Genomic DNA, 16899 nt, shown 5'->3' on the forward strand with positions numbered 1-16899 from the left:
TGTTTTTGTACCAGTACCAGGCTGTTTTGATTATAACTGCCCTGTAGTATGTCTTGAAGTCTGGAATTGTGATGCCTCTGGCCTTGTTTTTATTGTAAAGGATTGCTTTAGCTATTCTCGGTCTTCTGTTTCTCCATGTGAATTTCAGCATCGTTTTTTCTAGGTCTTTGAAGAATGACTTTGGTTTTTTTGATTGGTATTGCATTGAACTTGTAAATTGCTTTTGGGAGAATGGACATTTTGATGATATTGATTCTTCCAATCCATGAGCATGGCAGGTTTTTCCATTTTTTTGTGTCGTCTTCTATTTCTTTCTTTAGTGTTTTGTAATTTTCATCATAAAGGTCTTTGACATCCTTGGTTAAATTTATTCCAAGGTACTTTATTGTTTTTGTGGCTATCGTGAATGGGATTGATCTTAGAAGTTCTTCCTTGGCCCTGGCATTGTCTGTGTATACAAAGGCTGTTGATTTCTGAGCATTGACTTTGTATCCTGCTACTTTACCAAACTCTTCTATGAGTTCCAGTAGTCTCTTATAGGAGTTTACCTGGTCCCCTGTATATAGTATCATGTCATCTGCAAATATCCCTTTAATTTCTTTTTCTTGCCTGATGGCCCTGGCTAACACTTCTAGGACTATATTGAATAGCAATGGTGAGAGTGGGCATCCCTGTCTGGTGCCAGTTTTCAATGGAAATGCCTCCAACTTTTCCCCATTCAATATGATGCTGGCCATTGGTTTATCATAGACTGCCTGAATTGTGTTGAGGAATGTTCCTTCTAACCCCAATTTGATTAGGGTTTTCATCATGAAAGGGTGTTGTATTTTGTCAAATGCTTTCTCTGCATCTATTGAGATAATCATATGGTTTTTGTTTCTCAGTTTGTTAATGTGATGTATTACATTGATTGACTTTTGAATATTGAACCATCCCTGCATACCAGGGATAAATCCCACTTGGTCTGGGTGAATGATCTTTCTGATGTGCAGTTGGATTCGGTTTGCCAGAATTTTGTTGAGTATTTTTGCATCTATGTTCATCAGGGAGATAGGTCTGTAGTTTTCTTTCTCTGTTCTGTCTTTTCCGGGCTTAGGAATTAAGGTGATATTGGCTTCGTAGAACAAATTTTGGAGGATTCCCTTCCTTCCAATTGTTTTGAATAACTTGAGAAGAACGGGGGTTAGTTGTTCTCTAAATGTCTGGTAAAATTCGGCGGTGAAGCCATCCGGTCCTGGGCTCTTCTTTTTCGATAGTGCGGTTATTACTGATTCAATTTCTTCCATGGTTATGGGTCTGTTTAGATTTTCTATATCTTCATGGCTCAGTTTAGGAAGGTTGTATGTGTCTTGGAATCTATCCATTTCTTCCAGGTTCCCCAATTTGTTAGCATACATCTCTTTATAGTGGTTTCTGATGATTCTTTTTATTTCTGTTGTGTCTGTTGTTACATTTTTCAAGATGAGAAACATTGTGTAAAAAAAAAAAAAAAGGTTTTCATGTCCTAGTAGGGGGTTAGGGGTTAAGCAGAACAGAGTAATTCTTGACTTGTTATGATCAGATGCTTTTAGATATTCAAGTTAGAAATAATGAGTAGGCAGTTGAATATGTAAATTTAGAATTCAGGGGAAACGTTAAGGCCAGAGTTACACATTTTGAGGGTTAATCTATAGATGATATATAAAGGCATAAGATGGAATGAAATCAAGAGTGATTTAGAGGCCAGCGAAAAGTGAGAAGGTCCAAATAGCCCTCAGTAACTCTAGTGCTTTGAATTGAGTAAGTGAAGAGAAACTATCAAAAGAGACTGAAAAGTTGGGGTGAGAAACCTTTTTCTGTCAAAGGCCATTTGGATATTTATAACATTCACAGGCCATATAAAATTATTAAGTTAAAAATTAGCCTTCTGTAGATTTAATGATTCGAGTTCTGTAATTGTCTTCACAGGGCCAGATCAAGTTATTTTGAGGGGCTTATATGGCCTGTGGGCTGAATGTTCCCCACTCCAGCTAAAAATGAACAGGTAGTGAGGTAGGAGGACAGGGAAAGAGTAGTGTCCTAGAAACCAGTTTCGAGGAAGAACATGTTAATAATCATGCCACATGCTGCTGCTGCTAGTTCACAGAGGAGCAGGACTGAGCATTACCTTTGATTTAGTGTCATGAAAAACACTGGTGAACCTTGCAGTGGATGCCATCATCTCATGGTTTTTCATGCCAGAAATCCTAAAAATCAACCTAAGTACATTTGCCCTTATCCCATCTCTAGACACTAAATTTTTTTAGATTCTGCTTTCTCTATATTTTCTGATTCTGTCTCTCTTTCCCATTCCAGCTGCCAACTTATTAGTTTATGTTCTCAACATCTCTTGCCTGGATTATTGCAGTAACTTTCTGTTTGCTTCATCTACCTCTGATCTGGTGTTCTCTTCAGTCTTTCTGTATGTTGTTATCAGAGTATTCTTTAAAAAGACTAGCATGAATAGTAAATTATCTTGGTTAAAATTTCTCCTCTGTCTGTCTCCCTCTAGTACTTAGGACACTGTCTAAGCCCCTTATCATAGAATATGATTTTCTTCATGACAGGCTACCTTCTACTTCTCTGTTCACATTTTCTACCACCCTCATACCTTTTGCTGCTATAGTTTCTGGAATGTGACATGCTTGTAGTTATACCTCATTCTATCTTTTTTTTTTTTTTTTTTCAAATTTTGTTCCTGTTAAAATTATGGGAAGTTTTTACAGATACCTCTCTTTCCTCATCTGATGTATGTGCTTTTCTCAGATTTCAAAAGTAATAGCTAATGATGCCTCATAATGTTATCATAGTATATCCTATAATTATGGACTGATGTGATCCAGGAAGCTGGACCAGAAGTGCCTGGACTTGAACCAGGCACTCTGATATGGGATGCAGATGTCCCAAGATGCCATGTGCTAATCCCCATGTAACTGTTATAACAATATATTGCTATAATTATCTTATTTATATTATTGTTTATATCTTACTGTGCCTAATTTATAAATTAAACTTTATCATAAATGTGTATGAATGAGGAAAACATCTAGAGAGTTTGGTAGTATCCACAATTTCAGTATCTAGTCTCATTGGAGGGCTTAGATCATATCCTGTGCAGAGAAGAGAGGTTGGGGGGAGAACTACTGAATTATAAAAATTCTATTTAAAACTCTGTTAGGATGGTCCAGGGATCATGACTACCTAAGTTTTTTCTTAAAATTTTATGTATTTGGAGGTCAAACACACACACACACACACACACACACACACACACAGTTCCATCTGTCAGTTCCTTCCCAAAATGCCTACAGCAGCTATGATTGGATCAGTCCAAAGCCAGAAACCTGGAGCTCAATCTGGGTCTCCCACATGAGTGGCAGGGACTCAAGTACTTGAGTATCATTTGCTACCTCTCAGAGTGTGCATTAGTAAGAAGCTGTATCAGAAGCAGAGTGGGTCCTTGAACACAGGCACTCTGATATGGGATGGGGACATACCAAGAAGCATCTTAGTGCTATACCAAATGCCTGCCTTATGGCTACCTATTTTAACAATTTTTTAAATACTTATTTAATTATATTTTAAATATTTATTTTATTTATTTGAAAGGCAAAGTTACAGGAGCTTCTTCTGGGGCTTCCGTGAGAGTGCAGGGGCCCAAGGACTTGGGCCATCTTCCACTGCTTTAGCAGGCATCTTAGCAGGGATCTGGGTTGGAAGCGGAGCAGCCAGGACCTGAACCAGTGCCCATTTGGGATGCCAGCACCTCAGGCAGCAGCTTTACCACTATGCCACAACGCTGGCCCCAAGATTTATTTATTTATTTATTTGAAAGGCAGAGGGCCAGGGAGAAATGAAGAGGCAGAGAGAAAGAAATCTTCTATTGCTAGTTCACTATCCAAATGGCTACAACAGCCAGGGCTAGGCCAGGATGAAGTCAGGAGCCTAAAACTCCATCTAGGTCTCCCACATGGGTGGCAAGGGTTTAAAGTACTTGGGCCTTCATCCACTGGTTTCCCAGGAACATTAGCAGGGAGCTGGCTTAGAAGCAGAGCATCTGGGACTTGAGCTGGTGCTCTGATATGGGATGCTGGCATTGTAAGAAGCAACACAGTGCTGGCCCCAACAAGGGTATTTTTAGTCTGTATTTTAGGTAAAAAATAAGATCTGGGAGAACTCTTTAAAATTACTAAATAATTATCATGTTAATTATTGATGCTAATCTTATTCTAAAATGTCTTAAATTGACTTCCGTATTGAAATTATCATAAGGTGCATTTTTTTTTTAAGATAATTGGAAGCAGCATTGCAATCTAATGAAAAGAACAGCAACTTTGGAGCTAGACAGATCTGATTTCTATGAGTTGATTATGTTCCCCCAAAAGATATGTTGAAATCCTAACTCTGGCTACCTCTGATTGGGGCTATTTGCAAATAGGGTCCTTGGAGATATAAACAAGTTAACATGAGATCATTTGGATAAGTCTCTATCCAATATGATTACTGTGCTTATACAAAGAAACATATACATTGGGGCTGGCGCTGTGGTGCAGCATGTTAACGCCCTGGCCTGAAGCGCCGGCATCCCATATGGGCGCCAGTTCTAGTCCTGGCTGCTCCACTTCTGATCCAGCTCTCTGCTATGGCCTGGGAAAGCAGTAGAAGATGGCCCAAGTCCTTGGGCCCCTGCACCCGCATGGGAAACCTGGAAGAAACTCCTGGCTCCTGGCTTAGGATCGGCGCAGTTCCGGCCATTGCAGCCAATTGGGGAGTGAACCATCAGATGGAAGATCTCTCTCTCTCTCTGCCTCATCTCTCTCTGTGTAACTCTGACTCTCAAGTAAAAAATAAATAAATCTTTTAAAAAAAAGAAATATATACACTGAGGGAAGGTGATAATGAGGACAGAGAGAACAACAGAGATGGAGATGGAGTGATAAAGCTGCAAACCAAAGAACTCCAAGAATTGCTGGCAAAGGCCGGAAACTGAAGAAGCAAAACAGTTTGTACATAGAGGTTCAAAAGATGTATGGTTGTGCTATCACCTTGAATTTGGGCTTCTTTCCTCCCAAACTGAGAAAATAAAGTTCTGTTCTAACACAGCAGCCCTAGAAAACTGATGTAGAAAAATATGAGCTGTTTTGTCTTGGGATGTCATTTAACCTCTAAATCTCACTTTCCTCATTTATAAAAGAATAGTTCTGGTATGGAGTAGAGATCTGGAAAATAACAGCTGACTTCTGCTATGGCTGTCCTTTTTCAAGGACAATTTACATTTACCTGTCACCTAATTCATTGATTATTTCCATGTGTAAGATTGTAGTTTACTGTTTGGATTAGAAGTAAAAACCTTACTTTATGTTTCCATCTAGTGTTTCTAATTAAAAAAAACAGTTATTTTTCTTAAATACTTGCTTATTTTTAATCTTTGTAAAGGGTGGGGAAGGGACAGTGAGAGCATGGGGAGAGAGAATGAGAGTGAGAGAGAGAGATGGAGATAGATCTTCCATCTGCTGGGTCACTCCCCAAATGCCTGCAACAGCTGCAGATAGGACAGGCTGAAGTCCAGACCCATGTTCTTTAATCCAGTTCTCCCACTTGGGTGGCAGGGGCCCAAGCACCTGAGCCATTACCTGCTGTCTCCTAAGATATGTTAGCAGGAAGCTGGACTGAATCCTGGAGCAGCCAGGAATGGATAGAATGGCAGCCCAACTTGCTGGTTCACAACTCCTGCCCCTATGATCCATAGACATTTTAGGATATAAAGAGTTGAACTTCTTTGATTTTTTTAAAAAGTCTTATTTATTTGAAAGGCAAAGTTAGAGAAGCAGAAACACACACACAGATCTTCCATCTTCCAGTTCACTCTCCAAATGGCTGCAACCACCAGTGCTGGACCAGGCTGAAGCCAGGAGCCTGGAACTCCATTTGGGTCTCCCACATGGATGGCAGGGCCCAAGCACTTGAACCATCTTCTGCTGCTTTTCCAGGTACATTAGCAGGGAGCTGGATCAGAAATGGTACAGCCAAGACTTGAACCAGTGCTCGTAAGGGATGCCGGTGTTGCAGGCCCACAGTTAACCTGCTGTACCAAGAGATGGCCTTTTTTGTTACTGTAAGTTTAGAACTAAGCCTCTGATGATTCTTTTTGAACAAAGAAATTAAGTAATCCAGAGTAACTATGAGTTTTTTTTTTCTTTTCTTTTTTTTTTTAACAGGCAGAGTGGACAGTGAGAGAGAGAGAGACAGAGAAAAAGGTCTTCCTTTTGCCATTGATTCACCCTCCAGTGGCCGCTGTGGCCGGCGCACCGCGCTGATCCGATGGCAGGAGCCAGGTACTTATCCTGGTCTCCCATGGGGTGCAGGGCCCAAGCACTTGGGCCATCCTCCACTATACTCCCGGGCCACAGCAGAGAGCTGGCCTGGAAGAGGGGCAACCGGGACAGAATCCGGCGCCCCGACCGGGACTAGAACCCAGTGTGCCAGCGCCGCAAGGCAGAGGATTAGCCTAGTGAGCCGCGGTGCCGGCCAACTATGAGTTTTTAAAAATTTTTTTTCAACTGCCAACTTTTATAAGATTCTAATTAATTTAAATGTGGTAGTTTATTTTTTCTTTTCTTCTTTTAAGGATTTTTTAAAATTTTCAACATACCTTAGTGGAAACTCATTTGATTTTTACAATTATGGAAATGTGTTTGTAGCTTGTTATTGTTTCCTTTTTTAGATAAGAACACTAAGGCCAAAATCACATGACATTCAGATTCACATAATTGGTGCAGGAGATTGTATTAATGTTCCTGTTAGTCTGAGTGCTGTGCAGCAGAGCTGTTACCTCTCTGGTATTGGACTGTGTGTCAACTAATGTCATCCAAATTGAATTACCACTTTGACCAGTCATATTACACTTCCTTACATTGATTTTATGGGAAACTTGGAGCCCTTTTGATTTTTCACATGATTTATGTAAAACGAAATGTACCTAACACGTTGTAGGGATATTTGTATCTCCTTAATATTAAACTTCTCTAACTGCTCCATTAAGGATTTATTTATTTATTTGAAAGGTAGAGTTACAGAGAGGCAAGGGCAGACAGACAAGACTTCTACTGGTTCACTCCCCAAATGGCTGCAGTGGCTGGAGCTGGGCTAATCCAAAGCCAGGAGCCAGGAGCTTCTTGCGGGTCTCCCATGTGGGTGCAGGAGCCCAAGGACTTGGATCTGTCAGCTGCTTTCCCAGGTGCATTATCAGGGAGCTAGATCAGAAATGGAGCAGCTGGGAGTTGAACCATTGTCCGTATGGGATGCTGGTATTGCAAGCAGCAGCTTTACCCGCTACGCCACAGTGCTGGCCCCAGTAGTTTATTTTTTCTGCTCCCCTTATCTGATGATGAAACCATAGTTATTACTTTTTTTAAGGCAGTTAGGTTTATTAGATGGTATCCTGCTTGCCTGTATTTGTAAGGAGAATGTATTTTTCCACGTTGATATCTGATGGGGCTTCACAAAGTTCACAGAAAATTTAGAACACCTTTTTTAAATTAAATTTATTTGAAGAGTTATAGAGATGGAGGGAGAGAGAGAGAGAGAAAGAGAGAGGTTTTCCATCTGCTGGTTCACTCACCAGATGGCCACAGTGGCTGGGGGCTGGGCCAGGACTAAGCCAGGAGCCAGGAGCTTCCTCTGTGGGTATAGGGACCAAGCTGTTCTCTGCTACTTTCCCAGGTGCATTAACAGGGAGCTAGATTGGAAGTGGAGCAGCTGGGACCCGAACCAGTGCCCACATCGGGATGCTGGCACTGCAGGTGTTGGCTTCACTTGTTGCACCACAGTGCTAGCCCCTGGAACATCTTTTAATTCCACTTTTCCATGATGTTTTTGAAGCTCTTCTGTATTGTCTATTTAATGAAAAGGAAGCATCTTATATACTTTAATAAATATTCAGTACTTCAGTATACAATGCCTGCTTTTTTACTCTGAAAATCCACATCTACTTTCTCTCCTACCAGTGCCTGGATTGTACACATTACTTGGTCTACAAAAACAGTAATCTCTGTGGAAAAGTTAGGGATATCCCTCATTTTTGAGTCTTCAGTAGAAAGCATTGTAATTTATATTACCTCTATGAAGAACACACACAGTTGCTCAGTGCTTACAGACTTCTCTTTTTGCCTGAGATTTCTGAATGACAAAGCAAAGAAACTTGTTGCTGTGATGTGACTCATAAAGTTACTTCTCTGTTCTAGTCACCTGCAGCAGGGTAATATGATCTTCCTAGCCTCTAGCTGATGTCTGCTATACCTGATGTCGTCTGAATGAACTTCTTTGTTGCTGGTGGTGTTTCTGTGCCTTGTGCAAGTGCCAGCGTACATGGGAAGTGTACAGTCTCCTGAAACTTTTGATGCTGCCATTACCAGGAGAGGGCTAGAATGCCCCTCCCCACAACTCCATCCATTTTGTTATTTGAATTACATAGCCACACTACTTTAGTTTATAATGGCTCAAATTGCAAAACCTTTAGCTTCTGCTCTGTAGTCTTACTCTAGTGTTCCTTATATAAACCCTTAATTTTTATTGTCACTGATTACCACTTGTTTTATAAATACACATTGTAGAAAATCTGATAACTGGAAAACTCTTGATTGATTATCAGATCTTTATGTCTAATTTAGAACTTTACTTGGTTCCTAAATGCATGTGTCTTTTGGGTAGTCCCTGACTCCCTGTAGATAACTTCTACTCAGCAGCAATCCTGGAGAAATTTGCTCATTACTAGATTAGGATGTGATTCCATAGTACCTGTGATTCTTTTTTTTTTTTTTAAAGATTTATTTATGTTTGAAAGGCAGAGTTACAGAGAGGCAGACACATAACAATTAAGGGATAGGGAGAGGGAGAGCTACTTGGTTTTCAGAGATGCACTGTCAGCAGAGATGACAGTGCAAAGATGCTCTGTCAGCAGCAGTAACCTACTCTGGCTAGCTTACACAGGGAAAGAATCCGTTAGAAGAATTTGTAGCTGTCATACAAAATGGGGAGGAATTCTAGAAAGTCAGAATTACAGATGGGAAAAAGAGAAGTTTGAAAGCATTAAGTCTAGCTCAGATGCTACAGCCAGGCTACTGCTGTGCCTGGTAACTTACACTCCTACTTGTCTGCTTGTCTCTGTCTCCTAGGATTGAACGATTTATATGGGAGTATTTGATTGCTGAATCTGGATCTTGAGCCTTTGTCCTGGCAACCATTCGATTAGGGAGTGGAAGCATCCATTTCTCCATTTAGCTGTTGAAATAGAGGTAGAATCCTTTCTCTCTCCAAAACTCTCACAATGAAGAATTTTACAGTATTTGGAAGTGTGTTCAGATGCTACACACTTTAACAACAACAACAACAAAAATCCTAATTATCCATCAGAAGTTTCTCTTTAGTCTTATAATCTCAGGATCCTGATTTAGTATGTCAGAAATGATGTGGTACAGTGGAAAGATAATGGGTGTTGGAGACAGCAGGGATTGGCTCAGAATTACTGAATCTGGGTGATACTGGAAAAATTCCTAACCTTTGTAAATGTCAGTTTCCTAGTTTAAAATAAGAAAAATAAATGCCAATTTTGCAGGTTGGTTTTTTTTTTTTAATTTAAATTTTATTTGAGAGGCAGACAGACAGAGACAGATGTAGATACAGAGAATTCCCATCAGCTGTTTCACTCATCAAATGCTCACAACCTCCACTTGGGCTGAAGCCAGGAGCCAGGAACTCATTCCAGTTCTCTCATTTAGGGGGAAGGAACCCGACTACTTGAGTCCTCGCTGCTGCCTCCCAGAGGGTATGTTAGCTGGAAGCTGTGCTCATGAGTGGGGCTGGGATTTGAACCCAGGTACTCTTGAGATGTGGGTGTCCTAACTAAAGTCTTAACTGCTAGACCAAATGCCTACCCCTGTACTTTTTAAAAATTTTTTTATTATCTTTTTTATTTTAGAGAGTTACAGATAGAGAGAGGGAGAGACAGAGAGAAATGTCTTCCATCTACTGATCACTCCCCAGATGGCCGCAATAGCTGGAGCTGGGCCAATCTGAAGCCAGGAGCCAGGAACTTCTTCCAGGTCCCTGATGTGGGTGTAGGGGCCCAAGAACTTGGGTCATCTTTCACTGCCTTTCCAGAGAGCTGAATCAGAAAAGGAGCAGCTAGGACATGAACTGGTGACCATATGGGATTCCAGTGCTGCAGGCGTAGGCTTAGCCTACAATGCCACAGAGCCAGCCCAGTACTTTTAAAATGAGATATGTATTAAGTGTTCATAACGCCTTACACTTAACAACACATTTGGTAAACAGTAATCGCTAAAACAGTGTGTTATTTTGGTTGCAGTTTACCTCCTTAGCCTTGTCTTACTTTCTTCCAACATGAAATTCTCCATATCCAAAATGTTTATCCTCATTGTCCTTCGATGTATCTTGTGCTTTATAAATTTTTTCTTTTCCATATATTCTTTACTTTTTTCTATCTTTCTTTTGTGACTCTGGTCACATCCTTGGTTCTTCACAGTAAGAATGTACTGGTCTCTCTACTGCTGATTGTCCCTCTAAGCAATCCAGTTTTGAACTTAGCATTATATAGCAGTATTCTTTGTATTCATCTTTGTTAAAATAATCTGCAAGAGGGCAAAGGGAACTCCTTATTCTTAGGAAAAAGCAGTTTAATAGGTAGACCATTGTATATCGGCTCAGAAATCCTTGGTTCTTGCTTAGCACCAGTTATTGTTACTTGTGATAACTTTGGCAAGTTTCTGATTATATTCTTTTTATATCAAATAGAGATAATACTAAAGGATTTTAGTGAGGATCAGATGAAATACATATATAAAAGAAAGGCTTGTACAACCTGTATTGAATAGATATAAATTATAATTACTATTTGTATCTGTATCATACCTTGTACCATTCCTTGTACATCATAAAGCTTACTGTGTTAATGATAATTTTTTAAAATATTGTTAAGATTTTTCTAGAATCAAAAGACATGAATCAGGCATGTGGTGCAGCAGGTTAAGATGCAACTTGGAATGTCTGCATCCCATATCTGAGTGTTGGTTCAAGTCCCAGATACTCTGCTTCTGACCTAGCTTCTAGCTAGTACATCCTGGGAAGTAGCAGATGTTGGCTCAGGTCCTTGAGTCCTTGCCACCCCTGTAGGAGACCCAAATTGAGTTTGGGGCTCCTGACTTTGGTCTGGCCCAGCCTTGGCTGTTTGCAGACAAGTGGGCAGTGAACTAACTGTTCTGCTATCTCCATAATATCTCTCCCTATGTCACTTTGCTTTTCGAGTGGATGAAAAAAATAAATAAATAAACACTAAAAGAAGGCATGTGGTTTTAAAATATAGTTTAAAATTTATAATCAACAAATTGTGAAGAAAATGTTACAGTGTTCCTTTCATTTTGTTCAAATGTAATGTTCAATGACTATTATCAGTTCCAAAAAATCTTTAGTTTTGTTAGTATAATTTATTAGCTCTCAGATTCCATCAAATTAGTTATTTTTGTTTATAAACAAAGACAATATCTTCTTGTTTAATCATAACTGATTATATCTTTTTATATTTTGCCCTAGAGACTGATTTCTAAAGAGTGGTTTGAGAAGTTTCTGTCAGATACATGCAATATGGGAGTTGGCCCAGCTTAAAGCTTTTATAATTTTAATTCTTGAATCAGTCTTTAAATAATTGAGAAAATGTGCAGAGATTTTTAGATATAGTTTTTCTAAATTTTTTTTAGGATTTATTTTATTTTTTGAAAAGCAGAGTTACAGAAAGAGAGGGAGAGACAGAGAGGTCTTCCATCCACTGGTTCTCTTCCCCTGATGGCAGCAATAGCTGAGGATGGGGCAGGCTGCAGCCAAGACTTTCTTCCTTGTCTCCCACATGGGTGCAGGGGTCCAAGCGGTTGGGCTGTTCTCTCCTGCTTTCCCAGGCACATTAGCAGGGAGCTGGATTGGAAATGGAGCAGCCAGAACTCAAATCAGCACTTGTATGGGATGCCAGCATGGCAGTTGGAGGTTTAACCCTCTACACCACAAAGCCAGTCCCTTTCTAAATGATTTCACTTTCTCTTTCATCTTTTCAGCATCATAAAATGTAATGTGTAAGTGGAATAGTGTGCATAAATAGGCCCTGGTGCAACGCTGTAGCCCAATAGCTCTGGTGAGGTATTACATACTCTTTGTTTCTCTTCATTTATAATCCTGTGTTTCTAGTTTCCTTTTTTGAATTTATTTCTAATTTCTCTTAGATATTAGCAGTGCAAGGAAGTTTCCCCCAAAGTTTCTCTGGTTAAAAAAAATAATCTTTGATGAAAACATTTCTGTAGGAGATTATATCAGGATTTGACAAAATTAATTTTTTTATGTTTTCAATGAAACAAAAAATATCTAAAACTTCAGCTCTGGCAAAACCCCTTGTACTTACTGGTCTTGTACCTCTCTTCAGACTTGATCTTGGCCCCTTGTTGGGCCTTGGATTTAAGAGCAATGTCTCTGAAGACATCTTTATTGACCAGCTTTTTGAGGACAAAACCAAATTTTATCATTCAATCGTGTGGTTTTGAAAAAATAACTAGATGTTGTCATTAGATTCTGGTTTTGAGGCAGAGACAGAAAGGTCTTCCCTCCACTGGTTCACTCCCCAAATGGCTGCAATGGCCAGAGCTGGGCCGATCTGAAGCCAGGATCCAGAAACTTATTCTGGGTCTTCCATGCAGGTGCAGGGGTCCAAGGACTTGGACCATCTTCTGCTTTCCCAGGCCACAACAGAGAGCTGGATAAGAAGCAGAGCAGCTGAGACATGAACCGGCACCCATATGGGCTGTCGACCCTGCAGGTGGCAGCTTTACCCGCTATGACATAGCGCAGGCCCGGAAGATACAATATCTTAAAACAGCTGGCACTGTTTAACAGGCTACCTTAGATTGGATGCCTTAAACCAAAGAAATTTCTTTCTTTCTTTTTTTTTTTTTTAATATTTTTTGACAGGCAGCATGGACAGTGAGAGAGAGAGACAGAGAGAAAGGTCTTCCTTTTGCCGTTGGTTCACCCTCCAATGGCCGCCGAGGCCAGCGCGCTGCGGCCGGCGCACCGCGCTGATCTGATGGCAGGAGCCAGGTACTTATCCTGGTCTCCCATGGGGTGCAGGGCCCAAGCACTTGGGCCATCCTCCACTGCACTCCCTGGCCACAGCAGAGAGCTGGCCTGGAAGAGGGGCAACCGGGACAGAATCGGACGCCCTGACCGGGACTAGAACCCGGTGTGCTGGCACCGCAAGGCAGATTATCCTAGTGAGCCGCGGCACCAGCCAAAATTTATTTCTAATTTTAGAATCTGGGAAGTCCAAAATCAAGGTGCTAGTAGATTCTGTTCCTAGTAAGGGCCTTTTTGTGGCTTGTAGATGACTACGTTCTTGCTTTGTGCTCAGATGGTAAAAATTGGAGAACTCTGGTCTCTCTTCCTTTTCCTATAAAGACATTAATCTCATCATGCGCCCTTGCCCTCTATCATAATAGGTGAGTAGAGGGGGTTGAAGGATTTGGGCTTCAACATAAGAGTTTTTTGAGGACACAATTATCTGTAACATGCAGGTGGCAAGTAAGTATGTGAAAGTATTATGGGTAAAACAACGATGAAGAAAAGCAACCTCAATTCTTGTCTCACATAGAAGAATTTCCAGGCAGATAAGACAGAGAGCAAAGCAAGATTTAAGTCAGAAACTTCCTGCTGCAGCAGCCTGGAGTAGCACTCTAAGAGAGGAAGACCTGAGAAACTGGTCAAAGTGTAGTCTTTTAAGCTCAAATTTAGGGGGAAAAAACAGAGCAGCAGCTAACAATCAGAGAGTGGAGAAGCTCATCAAAAGGCTGAATTGTAATCTTCTCTAGCTTGCTCATGATAAAACAAAAAAGTCACCAGAAGGTTGTGATTGGTAACTTCTCCTTTCTAGTCTAATGATAAACTAAATACTCAAAAGGGTGGAGTCACTACTTCCTTGCTGTTCTCACAAAAGATGTTCAACATCACCATACCATTAGTGTGGGGAGCAACTCGGACTAGACTAAGTTACTGGAATTAAGACTTATTCTATGCATCTGCTCTCCCACAATATGGCGCTGGGAGAGGAGTAAACTGCTTCTATGCAGCTGCCTCCAGTTCGATCAATAACCTGCAGGAGCAGATCCTGCTCCTGATTGCAGGAGAGCAGCGTACTCGGCGTGTGGGTAGCAGAGTTGGGATTGGTGGAAGAGGACTATAAAGGAGGAGAGAGACAACATGCACCAGGAACATCTAAGGGGAACATCCGAATAACATCTGAGCAGCCCCGGAGAGAGCCGGCCGGTGGTGTGCCGCTCCCCCGCGGAAGTGGGGAAAGTGGCAGGGGGAGTCGCCCTTCCACAGAGGTGGAAGGACGGCAGCCAACCCGGGAAGAACCAGCAGCAAACCCAGGGAGGGCCGAGCAGACAAAAGAACAGCGCAGGGTGCTGTGTCGTTCCTCCGTGAAGAGGGGGAGCGACACATTAGGGAATTGCAAATTTAAAAAAATGGCATATTGTTATGTACCTAGTGAAATAGTAGACTTCTAAATGAAACACTGGCAGCACCAACTGCTTAGAAGGATGTGGAACTACAGGAACTAGCATTCATTGATGGCTGGAGTATAGAATGGTATAGCCACTTTGGAAAACAGGTTGACAGTTTTCTTTAAAAGTAAATATTAACATATGATTCAGCAACTGTACTTCTTGTATTTACTCACATTAGTTGAAAACTTACGGCCATTCAAAAACATGTGCTGGGATGCTTTATATGGCAACTTGATTCATAAGTGCTGTAACTAGGAAGCAGTGAAGATGTCCTTAGTAGGGGAATGGATAAATAAGTCGTGGTACATGTGGACAGTGATGTATTATTCCGTGCTAAAAAATAAATGAGCTATGAAGCCATGAAAAGACATATAAAACCTTAAATGCATATTACTAAACAAAAGAAGCCAGTCTACAGCCTGCACTGTAGCACAGTGTATTAAACTGCCACCTGTGTCACTGACATCCCATATGGGCACCAGTTTGTGTCCCAGCAGTGCCACTTCTGATCTATCTGCCAGTTAATGTGCCTGGGAAAAGCAGCAGAAGATGGCCTGAGTAATTGGGCCCTCATCACCCATGTGGGAGACCTGGATGGAGTTCCTGGCTTCTGGCTTCAGCCTGGCCCATTTGGGAACTGATCTGGCAGATGGAAGACCTCTCCTTCTGTCTCTCCCTCTCTGTAACTGCCTTTCAAATCAATAAAATAAGTTAAAGCAAACAGAGGTTGGTGCTGTGGTGTAGCGGGTGTAAAGCTGCCGCCTGCAGTGCTGGAATCCCATATGGGCGCCGGTTTGAGTCCCGGCTGCTCCACTTCCAGTCCAGCTCTCTGCTATGACCTAGGAAAGCAGTAGAAGATGGCCCAAGTTCTTGGGCCCCTGCACCCATGTGGGAGACCCTGAAAAAGCTCCTAGCTTCGGATCAGCTCAGCTCTGGCTGTTGCGGCCAGTTGAGGTATGAACCAGCGGATGAAAGACCTGTGTCTCTCTGCCTCTGCCTTTCTGTAACTCTGCTTTTCAAATAAATAAATAAATCTTTAAAAAAAAAAACAAACAGAACAGTCTGAAAAGGCTACATATGGTATGATTCCAACTATGTGACATTTTGGAAAAGGCAAAACTATGGAGACTGAAAAGATTAGCAATCTGGTAAATGGGGAGAGAAGGATGAACAGATTGTACAGGATTTTTAGGGTAGTGAAGCTGTTCTGTATGATGCAGTGGTGGATACATGTCATTATACATTTGTCAGAACCCATAGAATATACAAAATAGCCAGGACTCAAACCATTGCTCCAGTGTTGGTTGTTGAACCCACTGTTCTACAATACTTACCCTGCGGGTTTTTATTGGAACTACATGATTGATGGGGGCATGATTGATTGAACATTGACTTAATGGTTGAACTACGTTTCCAGCACACTCTGCTCCCTTCTCCAGAGGCCATAGCTGCTGAACACTAGATCTTTCAGGTGACCAGCCCTCATCGTGAGTTATCTGGTTAGCATGAACTCTGGTATGGATCAAGGGATTTAGGAATAACATATTTCTGTCACCTGGGAAATTCCAAGGATGAAGCTACTTGCCAGGAACCCAGCAGAAAGAGGAGATAAATTCAACACCAGGTTTTGAAAAAATAGTGACCCTTGAAAACCTAGTAATTTTTAAAATGTAAAAATATACCATGGAAAGTTGAGGTGACTGAAAAGTATTTTAATATTGAAAGATTTAAGAGGAAAAGCTGATTTATTGATTTTTATTAATCTAACATTTTGATATTTTTAACTTTGTACCTGTTTAAATTTTTATACATCATATAATTTTGAATTTTAATAGAATTTCCTGTATAAAGGTATTTATTATGGTAGAAAGTAGGGAGGACTTGGAAATATCAGCTAGCAGGACAAGAGAGGCCCCTTCCCAGTATTTAATATTTGACACTGTCAAAATAAACAGGTGATCTTAAAAACAGTTGTCTGGGCTCTTTGTCTACTTTTTCTTTTAATTGCAAGTTATTCCCGAATGTTTCAGGTATCCATTTTCTCCAAGGAGATGTTCAGTTATATTTTTCTTTTGCAGATTGATTATACTGGAACAGAGCCTTCTAGTCCCTGCAATAAATGTTTGTCTCCAGATGTGACACCTTGCATTTGTACCATTAACTTCACACTGGAAAAATCATTTGAGGTCTGTATTTCTAAGTAATATTTTAGAAAAGCCATACTTTAAAAAAATGCTAATACTGTATTAAATGTTTCTTATTA

The 16899-nt window shown here is 40.8% G+C and overlaps 1 protein-coding gene across 1 annotated transcript in view; it reads left to right on the forward strand.

Annotated features, from left to right (window-relative positions):
* The window catches only part of CDC50A (cell division cycle 50 P4-ATPase accessory subunit A), a 50923-nt gene that overhangs the window by 15560 nt on the left and 18464 nt on the right, over nucleotides 1-16899 (forward strand). Inside the window, exon 2 of the mRNA XM_002714534.6 lies at nucleotides 16715-16822. Within this exon, the coding sequence (XP_002714580.3) occupies nucleotides 16715-16822 (108 nt within the window). The remainder of the gene's footprint in view (nucleotides 1-16714; nucleotides 16823-16899) is intronic.

This window comes from Oryctolagus cuniculus, chromosome 5 (assembly GCF_051225735.1).
Source record: "Oryctolagus cuniculus isolate XC-2025 breed Fujian yellow rabbit chromosome 5, ASM5122573v1, whole genome shotgun sequence".
In the NCBI taxonomy this organism is placed as follows: Eukaryota; Metazoa; Chordata; class Mammalia; order Lagomorpha; family Leporidae; genus Oryctolagus; species Oryctolagus cuniculus.